At 37.0% G+C, this 25,718-nt stretch overlaps 1 protein-coding gene across 9 annotated transcripts in view; it reads right to left on the bottom strand.

Moving 5' to 3' along the window:
• Positions 1-25,718, bottom strand: part of Znf385d (zinc finger protein 385D) — a 581,998-nt gene that overhangs the window by 69,726 nt on the left and 486,554 nt on the right. For all 9 annotated transcript variants that reach the window (XM_090322093.1, XM_090322125.1, XM_090322141.1 and 6 more), the window contains one exon: positions 12,194-12,356. In XM_090322093.1, the coding sequence (XP_090178219.1) occupies positions 12,194-12,356 (163 nt within the window). The remainder of the gene's footprint in view (positions 1-12,193; positions 12,357-25,718) is intronic.

Genomic DNA, 25,718 nt, shown 5'->3' on the forward strand with positions numbered 1-25,718 from the left:
GGGAGTACATGGTGAATACTCACAAAACACTGAATCAATGAAGCATCACATGAAGGGTTTCTTTCAGGATGGCACACATAGAACTCTAAGTACACAGTACATGTGTGCCTTTCCACCTTTTTCATATGAATGGGCAATTGCATTTCCTCAGGACTTATTATTCCTACCTACCTGCTGCTTTCTTCAACTATGTCTTGTCTTTCCTTGAATTAAAATTTATACTTCTGACTTGTCTTGCTAATCATATATAAGATGTGTGGAAGTTAGAGCACTGAATGTGGAACTTGGTTTTCCTTGATTCTGAATCTTATGTCTAGTAAAATCTAAATGGAGATGGATGAATGGATGGATGGATGGATGGATGGATGGATGGATAAATAGATGGACAGATAGACAAATTACCATTCTTGAATCAGAGTCAGATCTCTGACAATATCAGTTAAAATTAGGAACACGTTTTTCCTATTCTACAAACTATTCTACTTTAAAGGGTGCACAGGAAAAAAAAGTGTTATTTCTCCCCGATTTTACTTACATCTTTTACTGGCTGAGAAACTAAACTAAGGACAAAAAAAGGTCAGTTTCAGTACTGCTGTATATTGTCTATCCTGACCTTCACCTTGGACTTTGTCCAGGTAGTAATAGTGAGAATGAGAGTGATTGATTTCAGTCATCATATACAACTGAAATACTGTCAAAACTGCCCACCACATCAGTCATAATCAAGCAAAGCCAGCCAGAGATGGGCTGTGCACTAATAGAGTATACATTCTAGCCTGTATAGCCAAAGTGTTCTCTGCCCTCTTTAACCTAATACTCCTGTCACAGATAAAAGTTCAATGTAGTCAATCTGACTCAATAGAGCAGTTTGAAATGTTCTTAACTCTCATTAGAAACTGAAGCAGCACAGTAATTTAATGATGAGTCTGAATGCAATTATGATAATTAAAATAGCAACTTAATTTTATGCTGTCTCTGGGAAAAGCTCAGCCCACTGGTTACACATGCAAATTCCAAGTTACACTGGTTAAGATACTTGATTTATATTATATACTAGTTAAATGTAGGCGATATCAGCTATAAAAAATATATTGACAGTATGCAGTTAAATTGCTGCTGTATTTGGAATGCGTTACCTTTAATTGCTAATAGAATTCTTGGAATCATGTTGTAAGTACTATGTACTTACAATTATTCTATATGTTTGCTAGCACATATTAGTTGCAGAGGATATTTCACTTTGATATTTCTATATTCACATACATTGATCAAGTTTCTCTCAGTTTTCCTCATCCTTGTCTCCCATTGGAAAATAATTCCATGCTGGGTTGTTTCATTCTTATGCATGTACATATTTTGAGCATAATCACCCTCCTTTACTTCTTCTGATTAGCCTTCCCCCTCTCAATGGTACCTATCCACCAACAGCACCTATTTGGCTGTCATTATTGCTTTAGCGTATATTAATTGTATAAAGGGATTTCACCATGGTATTCCACACATGCATACATTCTACTTTAATAAGGTTAACCTCCTTTATCATTCTCTCTCCACATATTCTCTAGGTGTCTGAAAGTCAACGGCTTTCATGGAGCTTCCCTATGTCATCTTCATATATAGACATAAAGAATTTCAAAAGTATTTCACTATTATTCAACCTCTATCATTCTTTTTGCCTTTTCTATTCCCCCTCATCTACCCAAAAGTCCCATAATTGCAGTCATATTACACACAACACACAACACACAACACACACACACACACACACACACACACACACACCCCTTTTATGTCTAGGATCTGTTTATGCTTTAAAAATGCAATCCTAGTTTATTTCTGATCCTATATTACTTCATTAACACAATGATCTCCAGTTCTACTCATTTCCTTACAAGTGAACTAAATACGCTTTCTTTATGACTGAATAATATTGTGTACATATACCATATTTTCTTGATCTATCTGTTAGTTGTAGGGCATCTGTACTGTCTTTTTAGTAAAGCAATTCAAAATAGTACTGCAAAGTGCCTCAATTATATTCATATCATATATTGTTTTGGATAAATATCAAAAGTAGTGCTACTGAATTCCAGGAGAGTTCTACTTTACATTTTCAGAAACTATCAAACTTATTTTATAAAATGATTACAATAATTATCATTTGCATCATCATTGTATTGGGGTGCCTTTTCCCCTACATTCTTGCTAGATTTTAGCTTCTGTTCTTGCTTGTATTCTTTTTTCTTTTTGTTTTAAATGGTCCATGAACATTTTTGTTCAAGAGTAGTACTCGATCCTTTAAGACAAAGCTCCACTTCTAGTTTTCTTGACTCTTAATTGGAAATACGAATCTCATGGATTTTTCCTGCCTTTGCTGACATTAAACTGGTGTCCTCAAAGCTCAGCCTCCTGAGCAGCTAGGATTACAGGAATGAGCAATGGTACATAGTTGTTGTTTGTATTCTTGACGATGGCTATCCTGATTGCAGGTGGAATCCCATGTTTATTTCAATTTCCTATGTGGCCAGTAATGTTGGATAGTTCTATTAAAGATCAAACTGTGATAGTTGTTAGTACAGAGATTTATGTGATAAGGGTACAAATTTCATCAAGTAGCTAGATGTTTTACACACACACACACACACACACACACACACACACACACAAATAAGCAATGTCATTATAAGACCCAGTTCATATAGAAACTTGGAATCGGAAGCTGTGAGTGTGGCTGGGTTTGTGCATGCCTGGTGAACACCTATGCTTAGGATGAAGAGAGGAGGCCTGGCTCAAGCAACCACATGGCTATATCTAGTTTCCAGTTTTCCTGGGCTATACATGAGTATATAGGGAAGCCTGACAGAAATGATAGGCAAGGGCTATAGTACCCAAACGTCCTCCCATTATGCTCCAAAGTTTGGAATTTGCAGAAAATAAATGCACCTCTTTTCACTTGGGTGAAAATAAAACACCTCTTTTCACTTGGGTGTCATTTTGACTAAGAACTCTATAGAAGTATAATGTCTCCTGACTAAAGCAATATGATACCAGTTGTAGTAATACACACCTGTAATGTCTAGTTACTCAGGAAGTAAAAGGTAGGAAGATTGAGATCTTTTGGCACAGAACAAAAACAGAAGACAATATTTTTTAGTATTGATCATTTGGCATTTTGTCATAATTATCATTGCTCAAATCTCTCACTGTATTTATGATTTCTATTCTGAAACTAAAATATTTCATTATACAAGCTTATGTCTACAGAATTTGATTCTAAAAATGGCCTAAAAAGGTGGGAAAATCCTTCCTGAATGCATACCAATGCAGATGCTTCTAGAAATAAGGCATCTGTAGACAAAACCACTGGGAATTTAAACTTAATTTTCAAATACCACCCAGACATCTGGCATATCATAGATATGAGTGAGCTGTTCAATTTATCATTTATTTTGTAAATTTAATATTTCTGGTGAAGATAGCCATATACATATAATGCACACACACATATATACAGAGACACCCACATGCATGTATACATCAAAGGAATTTAAGAAATGCCACACCAGGGCAAACATTGATGTGCTAAGATTTCAAGCTGGGAACAGTTGGGAAGCAACAAATGCAGGAAACCCTTTTATATGAACTCTCCTTATTTGCCTAGGGACAGATACTTTCTAAGGAACCCTGTGTCATCCTGTCCCTCCCCCCAATTACCAGGAATCTATCAACTAGGGGAAGATGAATTCCTGTCCCAAGAGAGAAGTCTGGCAGTCAGAGACACACCCAGAGAGCTTCTGTAATAGATTAAACTATTTGGGGGAAACATTCATCTTCCCCCTTCCTCAAATGTACTTCCCTCTACATCTCCTCTCCCCTAATCCCTATGAGGAAGTTACAAATGCTTCTAGAGCTTGCTGGGTAGTGCTCAGGGTATTCAGTTCTCTTTGTTTTGTGTTACCTATGAGTACATGGAACATTTGGGCATGTTTTCTCCTATTAATCTGCCAGATGTCAGCTTATTTCAAACACTAAATTATCAGGCCCTCAGAAGGAAGAGGTATTGCTACTCATGTAGCTTATACACGCACACACACACACGCACACACACACACGCACACACACAACACACAGCCCAGTTGCTTTTAGGCTCTAGTACAAAATTATGCTTGAGCTCACTGATTTAGATTAATTTCTCTCTTATCCTCCATACCACACCCCAAGACCTGAACAAAGCTGGATGACAGACTCCTTTCTCAGGTTTAGGTCCTTACAACTTTACTTACTTGTGAAGTTGAGAATATGAGACAACATGTTCTTGTCAGGATGCAAAAGCCACTGCAAAATTCCGCTGTGATTCCAGGATGGTTTTATGTAATGTATCTAGGTCAAACCTTTTATCAGCCTTGTGGAATCAGCCAAATGCCATTCATCTTGATTTCCTTCTGCATGCCAAAGAGCTGAACAGAATTGTGTCTTTTATTTGCATGTCACCCTTAATGTGCAATTTGTTGTCACTGATCCATGTACAAATATCCTGGGTTCATGATGTTCAAATAAGTATTAGCCTATTCCCTTTTCTTTAAATTTCCTATTGTTTATTTATTTATTTCAATTTCTTTCTCGATCTGCTGCCAGCACTGCCAGCACTATCTGTGGCAACTTCTCACACATCTTGAGCCGGGGACACTTGATAAAATCTCTTTCTTTGACCAATCAGCCTGTACTAAGCAAAGAGAAAGCACTTAGGCATAAATGGTCTCACAATGGTGCTTCAGCTCTGAGCTGAGATGCATGCTGTGGGATCTTTTATCCTGGAATGATGGTCCCAGGGAGGCTTTGTTTGGGAGAATGGATCAGAAAAGAAAGACCCCAGGAGCTGGCATAATTTCCACATGCTAAGAGGGGCATTTGTAGACTACTGAACCAGATCTATAAGAGCTGATGAAATATGTCCCCTTTCAAATCATTTTATGTTGCCTCTTGCATTTCAACAGAGCTATATATTCTTAATCCACAAGAGAATGTATTTTGCTTCTTAAAGAGCTACATACTGATTATGAACACCTGGCAGAGTAGGACACACCGACAGTCATTAAAGACTGAATCTTGTATACAATTAGGTGTGTATATGTACTATATCACATGCCAAATCATGTATGCACTTACATAATACATAATATATAGGGATACATGAGTTTTCTGAGTGATGCTTAAGTCGCATTTTGTCACTATTTTCAGTGTAAGAGACATTGGAAGTCAATGTGAAGAAATCCAAGCTCAAGCCTATAATCCTAGCTATCAGAAGCCTGAGATCTGAAGATCACAGTTCAAAGTCAGCCCAGGCACTAAAGGCTGTGAGATCTCCAATTAAGCACTAGAAAACCAGAAGTGGCACTGTGGCTCAAGGGGTAGAGCAGTAGCCTTGAGCTGAATTGCTCAGGGACAACACCCAGGCTTGAACCCAGGTTCAGGTTCAAGCCTCACAACCAACAAAAAAAAGAAAAAAAAAAAACAACAACAAAAAATCTAGCTCTCATTGTCCTCCATAGTCAGCCATTTTCTAAATGACAGATTGGGTTTTTCCCTTTGTTTAGGACCAGGTTTGGTGTAAAGGGCCAGTTCGGGAGAGTGAGGTACAGGTACATAAAGCACCCAGGTTAGTGATTCAGAATTGACAATTCTCCCATGAAGCTTTTGCTCCTTGATCAATCTACTTCCAGCCACTGGCTGCCATTCATTTTCTATCAGATCTTCTTTGTCTTGACAGAAAAATTTTTTCTCTCCCTAACCCGTGAACAAATCTTGTGACTCCAAAAAAGTAATAAGTCACTGGAACCAATTATTAATACAAAAAGTAAATGTTAATTTGCTGTCATAGACTTGGTCAACAGTAGAGTCAAAAGTATTTTATTTCTGGCACCTTAGAGTCTAATGAGCACAGCATCCCTGGATTGCTATTTAAGAAAAAAAAAATAAAGAAAAAGAGACAGGAAAATGAGCATGAGATGACTGAGTCATGAGAATGAAAAGTGCATATTTAAATTGTAATTTAGTGATTTTATCAGGTGAATATATTTGCAATTCACTAAGGGTTGAAGAGGAGAATTAAAGGAAAAATGTTCTCAGACATAACCAGTGAGAAGACTGGGGAAAAATCCATGTACTCCATAGGCTAATTAACTTCTGATTGATAGTCACTGAAGGGCTATTAAAAATGTCAAGAGTTCTTTACCTGAGGAACTAGAGAATCTCAAGAAGCAAAACCAAAGACCACTTCCTGAAAACCTTTCATGCAAACTTACCATTCTAACTTGTGGTGGCCAAGATCACAAAATCTACACAATTCACAAGAACCATTACTAACTCATAGAAGCACTATACACATAAAAGCAAGTTTAAAGATTGACTGTCCTTTTATTCAAGAACAAAAATCACTAACCCGATTGCCCCAACTGTACAACTACTTACTACTTTAACATAAAAAAGTACTCTATTGGGAAAAAAATGTAAAAGAGAGCATGAGAGAAGGCGAGAAGATACATTAAGACAATAGATATCAAGAGGAATGCTTTAAAATAGCTGGAAAAGAATGTAGGGACCTTTCTATGCAGGGATTTTAAGCAGAAGAATTAGATACAGTCTAAGAAGAAGTGATGGGACAGTGGGCTATAACTCTGGCAGGGTGCATTCAGGTAAACAGGGGAAGAGAAACTTGAAAGGACAGGCTGTGGTCAGCCCCTGGCCTCACCTGGATCATCAGTAAAATCATGAGGATCAGCTCAGCTTCAGCATAAAGGTACACTGAAGGTCTCCTTGGGGATGCATTCTGGCATACAAACAGATGATAGAATGAACGATGCAGTTGTGGGAACACAGAGCGTGGGAATTGCAAGATACAGACCACAAGGCCAGATTCTGGGGGTTGGGGGGATAACAAAGGCATAAAAATGTGACAGATAGCTGGGTGCAGTGGCTCACACCTGTAATCCTAGCTACTCAGGAGGCTGAGATATGAGGATCAAGGTTCAAAGCCAACCCCAGCACAAAAGGGCCTGAGATTCTTATCTCCAGTTAACCTCTAGAAAAATGGGAAGTGGGGCTTGGCTCAAGGTAGGGTGTTAGCCTTGAGCTGAAGAGCTGGACAGCGCTCAGTGCCCAGGGCCCTATGAGCCCTCCCCCCCAACACAGACACAACACACACACACACACACACACACACACACACACACGCACACACGCACACACACACAAATGTGACAGATGCCTTCTAAGAATGGGAAAGAAGGAAGTGGGTTCTAAGGACTGAGTTAGAAGAAAAAACCAGATTTGAAGTCTGAACCATGCACTAAAATGTAGAAATGATGGGCCAGGTGCTGGTGGCTCCTATCTATATCTAAGATTATATTTGGAAGCTAGAACCATATTTGGAAGCCAAGATGGGCAGGAAAGTCCACAAGATTCTTCTCTCCAATTAAGCACCATAAAGAAAAAGGCAGAAATTGAACTAATAGGATGTCATTCTTGCGACAAAATGCCAAGGGACAGTGCTTAGGCCCCTGGGTTCCAATATCAGCAAAATCAAACAAAAAGACCCAAGAAATGATGTGTGAGAGAGAAAACTGGACAATGGTCAAGATGAGATCTATTTTAGTTCCCTTTGAGAACCTATGAAACATTACCCATGTAAGTGACCACAAGCCAAGCCATGGAAAAACAAGTCTGGATATAACAGACATGTCTGGACAATGTTGAGACATCTAAGCACAAATGAGAGCTGAAGCTAACCAGAGAATGTACGTAGTTATTCACCAATACCTCCCTGGACACAAGTTCTTCCTGGCCTGCTGTGATTGGGCTCAGTCATGTGAATTTGCAGGAAGGAAAGCAAGAGGAAAGTTATGTGTCACTTCCACTAAAAATTAGCTAGAAAAGCCTGGTGATTCAAGACTCTTCATTTTCCCTTCCTCAAAGCCTTGGCTAGTTTCTTTTACAGCCTCGCCCTGGTGTGAAGTTCATATGAAAAGAAAAGCATGGTTGCAAAAACTGCATGGATCTGGAGGTTAGTTATTTGGAAGGTCCTAAGCTGAATAATAACACCATGGGAAGGAAGGAGAATTCTTCAAGAATCAAAACTGCACAAAGACCAGCTGTTAATAGGACATAGAAAGGACTCAATTCAGGATTTGTCTTTTTATAACAGAATAAAAAAGAAATGCAGTTACATTTTGCAAAATACTTTGCAAGTTGTTTCTTGACTTCTATTCAATATTTAATTCACTGTAGTGTTCTTTTTTAAACATAGAATCTTACTATTTAGCCCAGGCTGGCCTCTGACTCTCAATCCTCCTGCATTGTCCTCCCTCAGGTTCCCATTATGCTGAATTCCATTTCACTGATTTGTGCTATTGCTTTCTTCACATCTGATATTCAAGAAAATAGACAGTTATTCGGGCTTCTTTTAGAAATGCTTATTCTGCGAAATGTATTTTAATGAGTAGTAACCACTCTTATGCACAAAGAATTTTGAGTGTTTTACCTTTTTAAAGTATTAGCTTTGCCTATAAACTTTTCTTTGTATCCACTCACCAACCCAATTTTTATCATTATCTCTAAAAATAAATAAATGTTTGGTTGAATGTTAGGAGATGCTTCTATGCTTCCTTATATCAAAGCAGGTAAACTAGTCTTTCTATAGGTTGCCAGTAGCTGCTCAAGTAAATATTTCTTTTCATTCATTGCTCTAGCCAGAAGACCAACTTAAATCAAGAAGCAAGGGTGGAAAAGACAAAAAATAAAATTCATAAAGTCAGAGGAGAAACTGGGAAGAGTGGCACTCACCGTGAGGGTGAGACAGATGGACTGGGAATCTGAGGTCAGACTTTACATGGTGTAGAAAGACCGTTTCTCAAAAGCAAGCAAATAGCAATATAAACTAATAGTGAACAGGTTATATGTAGAAATTATCCTAAAGTGTTTCGTATAACTATTACTTATATTTACAAACATACATGATTTGAGATCATAAAAGGAAATATTGGTTCAAATGCTCGTTTCATCAAGGACACCTGCAACTTTCTAATTCAGGTCCCTTTGCACTGATGTCAGCTCTCTCAGTGATTCTCATCTACCACAGAGCTGCATGCTTTGCATTTTCCAAAAGAACTCATTTTTTTACATATAATTGGAATTCGTTTTTTCATATAATTTGATTTTTGTTATTGAGATCGTTTGTTGAAACCAGTATACTGTGATTTCATGTGTCTCTGACATTTATATAAGTGGATAAGTTTCTAGCTCCTAGAACACCCTTGTGCACTAAGCAGAAGAGTTATAATCTATTTGTTAAAAAAAAAAGACATGATCTTTGATCCTAGAGACTTATCTCCTTCTCCTCCTGCCAAGGATTTCAGTATCGTAGAGAACAAGCCCAGAGCTGTTCCAGATTTGTACTCTGAATCAGAACAGGGGAGCAGCTAGTAATAAGGGAACACATGATTGTTTTAAAAAAAGATTAATTTTTAAAAATATTAAAAGACAATGATTGTTAAGACATGCACCTTCTATCTGGTGAATATAATATAATTAGAATAAAAAAATTTAAAAATATTAAAAGAAAGAAAGCTTAATTTTGTCAGCCCATAATGCAACTGGAAAAAAGGGCTTAATGGATGGAGGTTATTTTTCTTTAGTTGGGGGAGATTCCATACAAAATTTTCATGGGTAGTTTTGTAGAAAATCATGTCTAATGATGCAATTTCACTTAAACATGTGGTGAGAGGAAAAATGAATAAATACAGTCATAATATTCAATGAACATATGTGAAAATAGGAGCAGTACCTTGAGGGGATGGGTGGGGTTGGCAGATATGGAGGGTATACAATGGTGGTAACAGCAACTTTATTCAAGATGCATTCTAGGTATATTTTTGATATGAGGTCCTTGTCTGTTTTATAGCTAGTGAAAATCATCTCCCAATCTGTAGGGTTTCTATTTAACTTGCTACCTATGTCCTTTGCCATGCAGAAGCACTACAGTTTAGTTCATTCCATTTATCCGGCCTTTCTTAGATTTGTTGTCTTTCTGCATCTTTATATAGGAAGTTTCGACGTATTCCAAGCAGCCCTAGTGTATCCTCTATCCCTTCCTGTAATATTTACAGGGTATTTGCTCTTACCTCGAGGTCTTAGATCCATTTAGAATTGATTCTGGTGCAGGGTGATACATAAAGATATAACATCAGTTTTCTACATATGTATAGCCAGTTCTGCCAGCACCATGTGTTGAACAGGCTTTCTTTCATCTGATGATTTTAGCTCCCTTATCAAAGTTTTTATGGCCATAGGTCTGAGGGATCATTTCTGGGTCTCAGTTCTATTCCATTGGTCATCAGGCCTGTTCATATGCCATTACCAGGCTGTTTTTATAACTATGACTTTATATTAGAGTTTGAAGTTTCATATTGATATTAGTCCAGCACTGATTTTCCTGCTAAGGATTGTTATTTTTACTATATAGGGTCTTTGTTATTCCATATGAATTTTCGGTGCTTCTTCTATATTCTTAAAAAAATGTTTGGGGGATATTGATGGGTATTGCATTGAATTTGTACATAGCTTTTGACAGTATTGCCATTTTTACAATGTTAATCATCCTAATCCAGGAGCATGGGAGCTTTCCCCATTTCCTTAAATATGCTTTAATTTCTTTTTTTAGGGTTTTAAAGTTTTCATCATAGAGGTCCTTAATCTCTTTGGTTAAGTTCATTGCTAGACATTTTTATTTATTTTATTTTTGAGGCTATTTGGAATGGAGCTGCTTTTCTGACTTCAGCCTTGATCATTTTGTTGTTGGTATACAGAAAAACTACTGATTTTTGTGATTTAATTTTATACCCTGTTACTTTATAAAAGTTCTAGATTAGCTTAAGGGCCATGGGAAAAGAGTCTATGGGGTTCTTTAAACACAGGATCCTACCATTTGCAAACAGGGAAAGATTCACTTCTTCTCTCCCTATTTGGATCCTCTTTATGTTTGCCTTTTAGCTTATTGATCTGGCTAGGAATTCCAATACGATATTGAAGGTGAATAGAGAGAAAAAAAACATCCTGGTTAAAATATATACTATTTGTCTCTGCAACCCAGCATCCCTTTAGCTTTACTCTGATCCTTTCAGATTCCTTCAGAACCTTGGAGCTGCTTATGTGTGATATAGTGAATGCTACTGTCTATAATGAACTTGTTTGCATATACTCTATACCCTCATTGGTAGCATCTTTTATTTTCATCAGGCATAGAAGAAGATGCTCTTCTAAGTAAGATATCACCATCCATGGACCCCAGGACTATAAACCCTTCTTCTCCTCAAAGATCCCTTGGTATAGACTCAGAAGCAGCCATCATACCCCCTATATTATTGGAAGTGATTTCTTATGATAACATCACACAGATCTAACTTCTATGTAAAATCTGAAAACTGACGGTCTTATATTTTAAGATGCCCGGTTAGGTTAAACTCTACTGATTTCCCATGCAGTGAATAAACTGACTGTTTGCAGGACCTATCCCAAGGGACCATCCAGAGACCATTATCTCAGTGTGAGGACTCTTAAAGAGAATAATTGATATCAATAACACTTACCTGTTTATGTTGAGGGAAGGTTACTCAGCCATAAGGAGCCCAGAATCACACAGCCAGTACTTAAAGCCATGCAATGCTTGGAATTTATGAGAATAAGGCCTGTCAATAATAATGTTCTTTTTTCTAGTGATTTGGCATACTTTGCTGAGGACTCACAGTTAAATCAAATCCGCTGTGAAGTTATAAGCTAAGATACCGTGTATACGGTGCTAAGCATACACAGTGAAAAGATCTACTTTAAAAAATAGGTTGGCAGTAGGGGGATGGCTTTCAAGGCACTTATGATTATTGTGTCCCTCTGAATAGCCACAGGAAGGCCAGAATAGGCAAAATCTGGAAGATAACTAGGGACTGTCACAAAAATACTGAAAAAAAATGCAAAGGAGCAATTATCATCACACAGAAAGATGGATTCAAGCGTGAATCAATGCAGCAGGCACATAATTCAACAGACATAGGGTTAGACAAAGGAGGGGACCCCCAGACAAAAACAACAACAACAACAACAACAACAACAGCAACAACAACGACAGTAACAAAGAGTATTGCTTAACCTGTTTTGTCAGAGCTGGAAGTGATGGTATTGGAAGTGATGGAGGTGAAGGTATTCTTTGCGCTGTCCTTGGCAGTTACAGATTTCTGCTTATTTTTCATGGCTTCCAGTGCTTTGACCTTCTTGGCATGTTTCGTGCCTTTGTAGTGGGCCGCAGCCTGGCTCTACAAAGGAGAACAAAATGAACCATGCAATCAGGCTCATTTCTAAACTGGTATTCTCTGTATTAATGTAAATACAGACTCCCTTTCAATAATAGGTACCATTCAAGCTAAACATGTGCTTGGCTAAACGTGGGGTTCTAGTTAGAATGATGCTTAGGAAGCAATGGGAACCAACCTCTGAGACCTGAGGGAAACACTAAAGAAGCAACATTCTTTGCTTCTCTTAAAGGGTAATGTAGTTGAACCTTAGCAAATCAACAACATTTGTTAGCAGAGTTAAGAAAGTAAAAAAAATATATATATTTAGATTTGACACTTAGCTTGTCTTGGTCTTGCCATCAAAGAGGTTGGGCTCCCAGAGAATAACAAGGATCCTAGAAATGAGTAACCCTCATTTTCTTGGTTCAGAAAATGTGTTTTGTCTTTCTATAAGGTGTCCTATCATTACAGACCCTAGCAGATAATCTGTAAAGAAGGCTGACAGGTAACATAGGAAGAGGGCACCCTGGAGACTGCTAGTGGAAGACTGAGAGTTCAAATGTAGTCTCAAAGTCAGACTCCAAATGGATCTATAGAGAGGCTGTACAATATCCTGGTTCCTTCTCTATGCAACCTCTAATCCTTGAGATGATTCAGTGGAGTGTGTCACTTTTCCATGTGGCTCTTTCCTGACAGAGCTTACTGGTGGAGGTCTCTAATGTGTTTTAACCATCTAGTGGGTCCAATGTAATTTTCCTTGTTCAGATATATATTTTTCCGCAAATTTCCAAAAATTTTATTTTACTAACCCTATTTTAGGGTCATATTATATAGACACATTGAGAGACAAAAATGTTTAAATAAATACAGATTTATGAATGTTTATTCAGAAACAGAAAAGCATTTGTGAATTGGGTTGATGGTATAATGAGATATTTGTTTGATCTGAAAGTTTTCCCATAAAAACTTTGAATAGGATAATCTCACATAAAAAGAATTATTATATATAGGTATTTTTATTAGATTACTCATTACTTCCCATTGCTTATTTAAGCTAAATGTTCCAATTTGAGAAAAGAAATAATTGCGTTTTCTTCTGAGTCACAAGGACTGCAGTATAATAGGGTGTTACCTAATGCTGTATTTTAATAAATAAGCATGTAGTCTGCATTTTAATTTGCATCATTCTGACATTCTTACAAGACTAGGTACCCTTATTGAAAGAACACTGGACAAGGAAATTATATATTAGAAACAGTTTGAACAGAGAGCACTCATGCATCAGTTACACGTCTTTCTGACAACACGTAACACCAAAAGACATAGTGTGAGTCCAAATAGGAAGTTCAGTCATAGTATAGTTCACTGAGAAACCAGGGATAAATTAGATTAGCTTAATTCTGTGGGAAAGCTACTTTAATGGACAGAATTGCATGTCTCTATTTTTGTTCCCGATTAGTTCTCTCTTTCAATACATCAAGTCCTCTGGCTATGTCTTTGGAGTGCTATGGGCTCTATTTAAAGAAATCCATACGCTAGTTGGTTATCTTCTCTAAGGAAAGCTGGTTTCCCTTACAACAAAGTTCCTCTTTTCTCCCTATCAGTGCCGTTTCCCCTAGTGACAAAAGTGAGTGTTTTTTACTATATTTGAAAAAGACTGAGTTTCTTTTAATAGTGTTATACCTACTTATTTCTTATGCCACCTTTTAAGGTTCCTAACATATCTACATTTTTCAGTTGCATTTCAAATCAAAGACACTTTATTTTGCCATACCATAGAATAAAGCCAGTACCCTATTATGGAAAGTAGAGATATGCTTTTTGAAATAGAGTCTTGCTTTGTAGTCCAAGATGTCCTAAAACCCTTGATGCTCCTGACTCTGTCATATCTTCTGAGGGCTTGGACTATCGGCATGATCACCAGTCTCATCCCTAATGTTAATATTTTAGAAATGAAGAATGTATTTCACAGAAATGCCCATAACAGTAGAGCAGGAAATGGCACAAAGAAAATCTTCTCCTACACAAGGCTGACTAGATCAATGTGCTCTAGTGACAGAAATGGTTCAGACGTAATGAGGAGTAGGGAAGGATAGAATGATTAAGAGTTAGATAGGCTCTTGGTTGAAGCAATGGAATCTTAAAGTCTACAGAATACAAAGGGTGAAATATACTATCAAACTCTCTTGTTCACTAAATGATAGTCTCCAAGCACTTTGTTAACTGTCTGATATTATCAGTTTTCAAGAGTCGGACAAAGAATCAACAATGGGCAGGTTCAAGGTGCTCGTAACATAATTCCAGAAAATTGCTTATAATGGGATACTGGCAACCGAAGAGACTGCTTTGATGGTGACTATGGAGGGAATGTGCCTTTAACATGGCAGTAAGCATATGAGATTGAGGCCTCACGTATGTATACCCATGATTTATCCATGTATTTTAAAGTTTTCTGAATATTAGAATTTGGACTGTAGTTGGGTTGTCTATATAAATTTTTCCAATTTAAGTATACAGACACCCTAACTCATAAAAGCACCTTTTTTCTCCCCTCCAGATGTGTTGTAGAAAGGAGTGTGAAGGTAGAAAACCCAGCCAACTCTCCTTATCATTAGGACACTTGACTGGATTAGAGAGATTATTCAGTCCCATCTAATCTTTCTGTGACTGTTGATAAAGCTGAGACCTGAGTGGAGTTCCTGCTGAGAGATTTTTAAAAAGCAGCAGTTGGCAAATTCACCTCTTTGGGCCTCCTTGGCTTCTTTGTGCTGAGAGGTACAGCAAGCTACATTACACATCTCATGCTTCCTCTCAGGTTGTTTCAAATAACAGATTAATCTGACTGAACCCATACCCAGAAACCTGGCAGCCATCAAGCTACAAGCAAATGGTCTAAAAAAAAGGATTCATTTCTAGGTCACAAAACCCTATGTGCTGATACTAGACTGCACGTCACAATTATGGATGTTTAAATTGGAATCCATGGTACACATAGACATGAGAGAGGGAATAAGACCTGGACTCCTAACAAAAGCCATTCTGCTAATCCTGAACTAGCACATGACACAAGGGAATCTGACCGGTGTCATCTCAGAGGCAAGGTCTGATGCTGCTGTCAGACCCACACATTCCTGAGCTATGGCTCATGCCATTTCGCATGTCATCATCCTTGTCATCAGTATCCAGCCAGACTTCTCAGTCTTCACACATTATCTTCCATTGCTTCAAGACAGAATTTAGTTTACGCTTCCTATGTTCCAAAATAAAGGAAATTAATTCTTAAGTGGCTAAAATGTCAAAAACAGATTTTAAAATCATTTTAATATACCACTACACATGTAACTTGAATTCCCTAAGTAAAAAGGACCTTTAGCAAGGTACCAGTGGCTCACACCTGTAATCCTAGCTACTCAGGGGGCTGAGATCTGAAGATTCCAGTTCGAAGCCAGCCAGTGCTGGAAAAGTTTGTGAAACTAAAATCTAATTCATCACCAGAAAACTGGAAGTGGTGCTGTGGCTCAAAATGGTGGAGTACTATCAATTATCATTCTGTGTCATTAATACCAAAAGCCTATACTCCTTTATTCTAAGTCTCTTTTACAGAATCTGACCTAATATGCTTTGTAAAAATGAGGAAATTTAGTCTAGCTATTCTGGAGGCAGAGGATCACCCAGCTCAGGTACTAAAGACCATCATACCCTTATCTCTTATTAACCACTAGAAAACCAGAATTGGTGAATTGGTGCTGTGACTCAAGGGGTATGGCAGTAGCCTTGAGTTGAGCTGAATTGCTCAGGGACAGTGCCCAGGCCCAGAGTCTAAGCCCCATGAACAATAAAAAAAAAAAACAAAAAACAAAAACCAAAGAGTAAATTTACTACTGGAAAGCTTAAATACTTATCATAATCACTTATTTTCCATGATCACATGGGATTTCAGAAAATACATGTAATTTTAATTGTATATTAATATTTTTGTGCTGGTCTTGAGGCTTGAATGCACTGTCCTTGGACTTTCTCAAGCTAGAGCTCTACCACTTGAGCTTCAGCACCACTTCCGGCTTTTTTCTATTTATGTGGTATAGAGGAATCAAACCCAGAGCTTTGTGCATGCTAGGCGGGCACTCTACCACTAGACCAAACACCACCACTCCCCCCGCTTCTTCTCATATTTTGTTTTATGTAGAGGTTGACATGTGTGTGATAGATGATATATATATTCATTATATATAGATATATCATATATAATATATATTATATGTCGTACATAATGGATTTATATGACTGATATATGATTGGGAAATTTCTCTAACAATGATCCGACCTCAGAAACACAAATTAATCCTGATATCCTTGTTACAAGTCCACCTCTATGTGATATACAAGTCCTTATAATTTTCTCTTTCCTGATACCTCTTCTTTACAAAGTCATTATTGTTGTATCATCTGTGGCCTCTGTGCTGAGCATTCTGCTATTTTCTCATTTGTAGGGATGTTAGTAACCCTGAGCTTTAAAATCACCATTGCCACTATTGACATCATCATAAACAAAGGGTAAGCCCCAGCACAGCAACATATCAAAGAAGCCCATAGTTTGCTGTTCTGTTGCAGTTACCATTTTTTTAAACTAGGTCTTTTGATATGTCCCACTGCTCCAGTCACCCATATTCTTACATTACAGATTCACCACCAGCTAATCCGTTGTTTTATTTTCAGCAGACTGATAGCCTGGTTAGTCTCTTTTTAATGTACTTGGCTATTCTTTGGAAATCATTGGACAAGAGATAAATACTTCTCTGGTAGGCCATGAGGCTGCATTCTCTGAGCAAATGTTGGAAGAATAAATTTAAAGACAGAATAGCTCATCGCTGTAAATTTTTCTTACCCAAAGAAAGAAAATTGTCTTATACAATGGGGAAAGGGCAAGATACAGATATTTTTAGTCCTTAATCGCATGCCCCATTTGGAAGAATCTAAGTTTATTATATCTTGTGATCCTACAATTTCACTTGTAAATAGCAGACCACATTAACAATTATGTGCCAACTGAGAAGCCCAATTCAATTACGGACATTCTTTGTGAGCTTAAATGATTGATGTGAGTTTCTTTAAACATATTTGTATATTTTATGATGTTCAGTACAGAAATGAACAGCTAGAGCCACAGGCAGAGAAAAAAAAGACAATACCACAAAAGTAGAGAGACTTTCATGGAAAGAAAAAATATGAAGAGAAGGAAGAAAGAGGCATGTCTCCCTTTCTAAGCTACCATACAGAACTCTCTTACCTTTATGAGGAGCGAAATACTTTGTTACTGAGCATTTATATAATTGGGAAAAATAGACTAGAGAGGCTCACCTGTATTTCCAAAGATTCTCAAGTCATCCACAAATTTTATCATTGTTAAATATTAAGTATTTAATGCTTTCAAGTATTGAATATGAGTCAGAGAGTATAGTTGGCTTGCTTGAACAAGAGATGCTAACTTGAGAGTTCCTACCTGCTGATTGCTGTGGAAGCAGCCATTGTGTTTGGATAAGTGCAATTACCCCCTTTAACAATGGAATTACCTTGTTAAACAATGGTAGAGCTCTGACCAGACAACAGCTAGGATGGTGAACTTTGGATGCTGGCAAGCAGAATCACATCCAGCCAAAAGAAATACAGATTCTAGTCAGTCTCTTTGCAGTCATAAGCCAGAGAAAACAAATGAGTTCTAATTTGAAAACTGCAAATCTTTCCTATTTGTCCAGAACAGAAAAATTAGAAAAACTCATTTGTCTTAATTATTCAACCAGGGCACAAAATCCTTTCATAATCCATGGCTTCACACTTCTCTCAGTGTGTGATTGTCACATACTGTTTGTTAATGTGTAGCATGAGTTAGAAATGCTGAAGCTAATTACGTCTCAAGGTCAAGTTGTTATAGATGTTGGTACTAGTAGCAGATAGAAACTTTTACAGCCTGGATGAGTAAGTATGCTACCTCTAACTAATCCCAACTTTGTCTTCTAGCCAAGTCCCCATCTCTGTCTATTCTCCAGCAAGAACTGCTTAAAGATACCATGAGTAATAGCTTACCCTGTATGATCTTAAGGAAAATGCCACAAAAATCAATAGTATTTGAACAGCTGTATCATAATTCCCTTGTGTCTGGTGACAATAGCTCGTCTCCTCTGCTCATTGGAATGTCCTGAAATGTCTGTTTCTCCTGATAGAATAGAGATTGTACCACACAGAAAGAGTTGCCACTGTTCCCCATTGCGGATCTACTACACATTTCTAAATAATTGTCTATTAATTGCATGCTGAATTAATTTCACATTCTGATTTTTAAACGGAAATATGCATATGGTGTCTCAATGGATTTTGTATGTGAACAGAGTTCAACTTCATTCCCTGCCATTCTTTGGCACTTTGCCCTATCTGTTGAACACACTTCAGGGGATTATTTTTTTTATGGCACTTAATGTGAGAAAAGCATCTGGCACAAACACAAACTATTATTTTTCCTCCCTCTGGGAGGAGGCTTATCATCAACCACAAATTGTGCTATTTATGGGAGCTCTCTTTGCACGCAATATAGCAAAGAAATAAAATGGAATGTGTTTGAAACATCTAGTGAATAACTAGTTAGATGTTTTTAGTCCAGGAACTTCAATGATTAATTCTAGTGATGACTACATTTGAAGAGTTATCTGAAATACCAATTTTTAATACACATACAAATTTCAGTACTTGGGAAATGCTGCTATGCTGTTAAGATCATTTGTAAACTTTGAAAGTGGAGTTTTAGTTTGAAGAAATAAAGAGTACCTGTGGCATCAATATCATACTGTCAGCCTTTGTCAGCCTTACTCACCAACATGGAAATATATACCCTGAATCTGCAAATGAAAAGCACTTGGAAAAAGACTAAATGTTCCACCTCTAAACAAATCAAGAATGGTCTTCCCTTCTAAGTTATGTAGGACTCATATTCTTTAATGAACACTTCTGAGAATCCTCCTTATTGACTCTTCAATGGTAGTTGTTCATGAGATCCAACAATGGCTTCCCAAAACAAAGATTTCATTGAAGCTGTTTTTTTTTTTTCTTTGTCAATGCTAAATGCCATAATGATCCTCTTAAGTACTTAGGATAGACTTCGGATAGAAAGGTGAGGAATAAGATGATAAGCTCAAGAAACTGGATCCTTATAAATAGTGCTGTACAATATTCAATCCTTTTTGCTATCACAGAGGATTTATTCACAAAGGATTCAAGGAATAGCAACTGTGGGCCAAACATAAGGGAAGATTACAGACAAAGTTGGAGTTGCAGTTAAGTTGGGAAATTAATCAGAAACAGATGTTAAGGGAAGTTACTGAGAAATGTCATTTGTAAGACAAACTGAAGGTATTTTTTTCTGTTTAAACATTGAAACACAATCTTTAGTCAGCTGTAGCATTTGAATGAATGGACTAAGATTCCAACTAACAATGTATGAGGATAGTATATTTACAGATCTCTTATTGAGGTGGAGTAGATTATGTCTCTGCTGAGAAAAGAGAAATATTTTTGTATGGTGCTTAGATTCTTTTACTTTTCAACTACACAGTAATTCCTCTTTCCATCCGCACATCACAATTAAGTAATTAGGAAGAAAGAGCAATTTTCCTCTACCATATAGGATCTTGTGTCTTATTGGTTAGTCTTTGGAGGTTAAGCTCATAATGACATAAGGTCTACCACTACCACAGCAAAATGTTCCACAAGAAGGTAAGTGAGGTGTTCTCAAAACCTGGCAATAAGGTTGTTCTAATTGACTTAAAATTGCAGTGGATGAAATTAGCCTTTTATAAGAACCTTATCAAAGAACAGGTCAAAAGCAGAAAAGCAGAAGAGAGTACTAATCAGAGGCTGACTGGATGTAGAAAAGAGACTTGTCTTAATGAATATCATTACCATGTCTGAACTAAGACCATTAGTTGAATAGATTTCATCCTGGCATCTAGAAGAAGGGAATTTAAAGATTAACTACATATGAAGAGCTTTCTCTTCCCTTGATAAATATAGAAACCAAAATATATACCACTACTCGATGTGGTATTTGTGTGTGCCATCTGTTTTCTTACTACCAGAGAAGAAGTGATCTATTCAGTAAATTTTATTTTTAGAAGTTATAAATGTAGCATTTAAAATCTTTTAGGGGTAAAATGTGATATATTTTCACTCTTCATCGGGGCTATGGTTGGTACTCCTATAAAAAAGACAGATTAACAAGATAATTTATTCAGCCATTTACATAATATGGAAGTATTCTAAATACATATTCAACCTCCAAAGAAAACTCCATTCTTACCCTCAAACTTGATAAAGACTGGGCAGTAATGCAGAAAATGATTGAATGAAACCACATGGTCTAAAGATAGTATGCTATGTGAGGGACTCGTCAAGGACTTTATGAGTTTCTCCCTTCTTTTAATGGGACAGGATCCTTTCTGCAATGAAGGACTTGCAATCTGCTATCAGGCAAGGACAGTCAGGGAATTTCTTTCTGATCAGCTTGTACACAAAAAGGCAGAGAAGCTGTCAGAGAAGTATCAAGATGATTCATTGCTACCTCTGGAAGACAAGGTTTGTAGTTTCTATGACCTTTGTTCCAAATAATCTTTTGGGGGGAAGAGGAATTGTTGAGAGTATGCCTTTCCTTGATAAGAAAGAGAAGAAAGAGAAACAGGAAAAGGAAAAACTCAGAGAGCTCTTAGAGATCCTTGCTGAAATGTTTTCCTTCAGACAACAGCATTTAACATCTAAGGGACAATCTGTGCAGTATCATTCTCTGGCTCTACCAACCTGAATAATTTCTCAATTTCAAGATTCCTCTGAGCCGGGTGAGATCTGAAATCAAAGTTCAAAGCCAATCCGGGCAATAAAAAGTCAAGAGACTTATCTCCAATTAATCACTAGAAAATGGGAAATGGGCTGTGGCTCAAGGGTAGGGTGATAGCCTTGAGCTGAGAAGCTTGGGGACAATTTCTAAATTACTTTATTAAAGGTATATTAAATGCTTTTGGGGCACATGGTTTCCCAAGAGTATTTGCGATTAGCATTGAAAAAGTAAAAGTTAATCATTTGTAAAAATCAGCCAGCAGTTTGGCCTAGTGGTAGAGTGCTTGCCTAGCATGCGCAAAGACCCAGTTCGATTCCTCAGTACCACATACATAGAAAAAGCTGGAAGTGGTGTTGAGCCCTAGCCTTGACAAAGTCCAAGGACAATGCTCAGGCCCTGAGTTCAGGCCCCAGGACTGGCAAAAAAAATTTGTAAAATCTTGAATTTGTTCCATAAAATTAAAAAGTATATATACAGAACATGTACTTTTCTAATTTGCTACTATCATTTGAATCTCTCTATTTTTTGAATATAGCAGGATCAAAATATATTAATAAAATTAATAAAAAGTTTGTGTGTTCATGCCAAGTTAGTGCCTTCCAGTCTTAACTACAAGAGTTTTCTAAGTGATACTTGTTGAAGCTCAGCTTCTACTGTTTATGCCAGCAAGTGATTTTCCCCATTGGGCATATATTAACGATTTATTTTTTGTAGACAAGTGCACAAATATGATTAGCTTTTGCAAATTGCTCTTTATTCTGTTACTGGTAAGTAATTTTTATAATATTACAATGAAAACAGATGCTATTTTCTACTATATATTCGGCTGTAATGAGCTAATTCAATGTGTTAAGACAACAAAAGAGCTTCAAGAATGATTCAGTGATGCAAGCTGCTTGGACGCCAGGAGGAAAATCAAGCGTGAAGTTTGTAAATGTAATTCCAAAATGTGGCTTCTACTAAAGAATTACAGAGACCCATTTTTGATGCCTATTCATAGCTATGTATTTAAGCTAATTTTATAAACTAAAAAAACAGAAGTTTCTACAGGTGTTTTTGCTTATTGCCCATTCTTCCATTTCCTGAAACGAACTACCAGTGTTCTTTGTGTTGAAGAGAGGATTTATTTGTTTTTTTCTATCTTTGCATTTAAGTAGTTATGCATTAAACACATGGGTAGGTTTTTATTTTATTTTATTTTTCCAGTGGGGCTTAGTCCAGGAGCTGTCTGTGAACTCTTTTGCTCAGGGCTAGCACTCTACTACTTAGAGCCATAGATCCATTTTCAGTTTTTGAGTGGTTAATTATAAATAAAAGTCTCATTGCAACTTTTTTTTCCTTGGTCCTGGGGCTTCAACTCTGAACCTAGCCACTGTCCCTGCACTTCTTTTTTTGCTCAAGGCTAGCACTCAACCACTCAAGCCACTTCCAGCTTTTTTTGAGTAGTTTATTGAAGGTAAGAGTCTCATGTACTTTCCTGCCTAGGCTGGCTTTAAGCTATGATCCTCAGATCTCAGCCTCCTGAGTGGCTAGGATTACAGGCCTGAGCCACCAGTGCCCAGCACATTTTCAGGTTGTACCTAATTCTTCCAATTATTCTCTGGCTTTGCTGAGATTGCTGAGATTTCAGTTGAGACTTATTTAAAAGAACTTGGGGCAGCTGATTCACAGTACATTGGAATTGTTGAATCCAAACTCAAAACAAGCCGTATAGGAATTAGTGTACAATGTATGTTGTATAAATTTGAAATCTTTTGGATGTGAATGATACTTCAAGTGGCTTATGATTATCAGACTTAGTTGGGTGTTAAAGCAGCTCCAAATGTGTATTTTTTAGTACTAGAGCTCTGCTTTATACTTTTGTGATAAAATTTCCATATAGAAAAAACAAAAGTAGAGTAAGGCAAGAAGATGAGAAAGACAAAATTGGCACAGACTCAGGACTCAAGCCTAAAGAATCCCAGGCCCATGGAAGCCAAGGGGGCTGAGTATCTAATATGGAATACTGGTCACTTCTAATGGCTGGTGCCCTGTCATCATGGTGATTAAAAGAACAAGTGACTTTAAAACCATTAAGCTTGGAATGCATTGTGAGTATGGCTATTACCACCCTTGATGCTGTCATTGTTACGACACATCAGATAATCTTGGTAGTGGTTACAAGATACATACAGATTAGCATGTCTTTACACACACACACACACACACGTACACATGCATGCACACACAAACAATACATATATATATATATATATATATATATACTATCTACACCAAGCTAATTTGCAAATGTTCTTGGCTACATTTAACTGCTATTAGGAAATCAAAAATGTATTTGTATTCCCAGAGGTATAAATCATACTAAATCAAGAGCATTTGATTATTTGAAGCCTTGGAATTGCTAACGCGGTAGACAAGAATAGGACAAAGAAAGAATAGTGAATAAGAAGAAATGAAGCATGTCACAGACAACATGCTTTTCTATATAGAAAAATACAAAAAAAGGAGAAAATTCAACTGGAACTAATAAGAAACTATAACCTAGTTATAGACCACAATGTTTATATATAAACAATTACTATCCTATATACCGAAATGAACAGAAGAACTTGAAACTAAAAGGATACAAATGTTTGTATTAAGCACCTCCCAAAATTAACTCCTTATATAACAGTCAAGCAAGGAATGTATAAACAATATCTACACAGTAAAGCTATAGCACTGATGAGATGAATCAAACAAGAACTAAATAAATGGAAATATTTCATGTCTGTGAATAGAAATACACAATATTCTCAAGGTGTCTGTTCTTCTTAACTTGTTCCATACATTCAATGTCAGATCAACTAAAATTCTAAGGTACAAATCAAAAGTTTATGATGAGAGGAAAAGGCTCAGAGCAGCCAACACATATTAAAAGAAAAAGAACAATGTTGAATAACCAGCACCAACCAATACAAAATCAAAATTTACTATACATTTTTTGTAGTCCAAGTCAGTTTATTACTTGTCAAAGACTAGCTGAATGGATTGATGAAACACAATAAAGTAAATAAAAACAAGAAAGAGTTCCAGAAGTGACCTACATAATGAAAAGAGTAGGGCTATTAGTCTTTCCCAAAAGTAATATTGGAACAACTTGACATTTATATCCAAAAAGATTTAGATTAAAAAAATCACAAACTTCAAAGAAATTCCAGAAATGTATCAGATCTAAATAGAGAGTGTAGAGGTCCTGGGAGATGGAGGAGGAAATCCAAATATTGTTAAGATTGGTGATACTTGCCAGTCTTGGAGCTTGAACTCAGGACATGAGCACTGTCCTTGGGCTTTCCTCAAGGCTAGTGTTCTATCACTTGAGCCACAGTACCACTTCTGACTTTTTCTATATAAGTGGTACCGAGGAATCGAACCTGGGTCTTTGTGCATGTTAGACAAGTAACTGATGAAAGAAAGGATTGACAAGATGGAATTTCAGTACAATATTTTAAAAATCTGCTTTATGAATGACATTGTTCAAAGACCAAATGGTAAACCACATGTTTGGGAAACGTGCACCACATACATTTTATTAAAAAAAATACCACTATCCAGAGTATAAATGGAAGGGCTGTACATAGTGGCATGTGCCTATAATATCAGCTCCATAGGAGACAAATATAGAAGGATTATAGTGCTAAACAGCCCTCGGCAGAAAGTGTGTGTGTGGAGGGGATGAGGGTTTGAAACCTATTTGCAAAGAAAAGTCTCAAGTAGTATAGTTAGTACCCTCATAGCAAGCCCAAAGCCCTGAGTGTCTATTCCAGTTTATTTTGACAAAATAAAAATACAAGGAGTTCCTATAATTTTACAATACAAAAGCTGTAACCTAAGGAAAATTGAACCATACACTATTACAAGAGGATACACAGGTGGGAAACCAGTACATGAGAAAAGATACAGTACTTCATGAGGGAAAAGCAAATTAAATCTGCTGTAAGATAATGTACAACCATCAGAATTGTGACAATCTACAAGTCTAGATGGCTGTGTCTCAAGCCTATCCACTGAGAAGGCTTAGGTCCTCAGAATAGAGGCTAGACAAACAAATCTGAGAGATTCTTGTCAACTGAATGTCTATGAAGAAATACACGGATTTAAAAAGAGTACTCTTGGGATAGTACTTTGCCGTAAGAAACCAGCATGTACCTGGATGATCTAAGTGTGGAAGGTAGATGCCACAACTGATACCAAACATGCAAAAGAAATGCAAAGAAGATAGGTGCAAACGTTTATGTATATTGGTTATATATAATAAATTAATAAATAAATGTTCCAGCAACTTGAACATTTAATCTCTCCTTCTACTCACCGCCTACAGACACACTTTTCCTAGGTCTTGAATTTCAGGTCTAATCTCTGTCCCTGAGCCTCTTTGTGCTCAAGGCTTGTGCTCTATCATCTGAGCTACAGTGCCACTTCTGGCCATTTCTGAATGTTAATTGGAGATAAGAGTGTCATGGACTTTC

This window comes from Megascapheus bottae, chromosome 2 (genome assembly GCF_031878675.1).
Source record: "Megascapheus bottae isolate mThoBot1 chromosome 2, mThoBot2.hap1, whole genome shotgun sequence".
Lineage (NCBI taxonomy): Eukaryota > Metazoa > Chordata > Mammalia > Rodentia > Geomyidae > Megascapheus > Megascapheus bottae.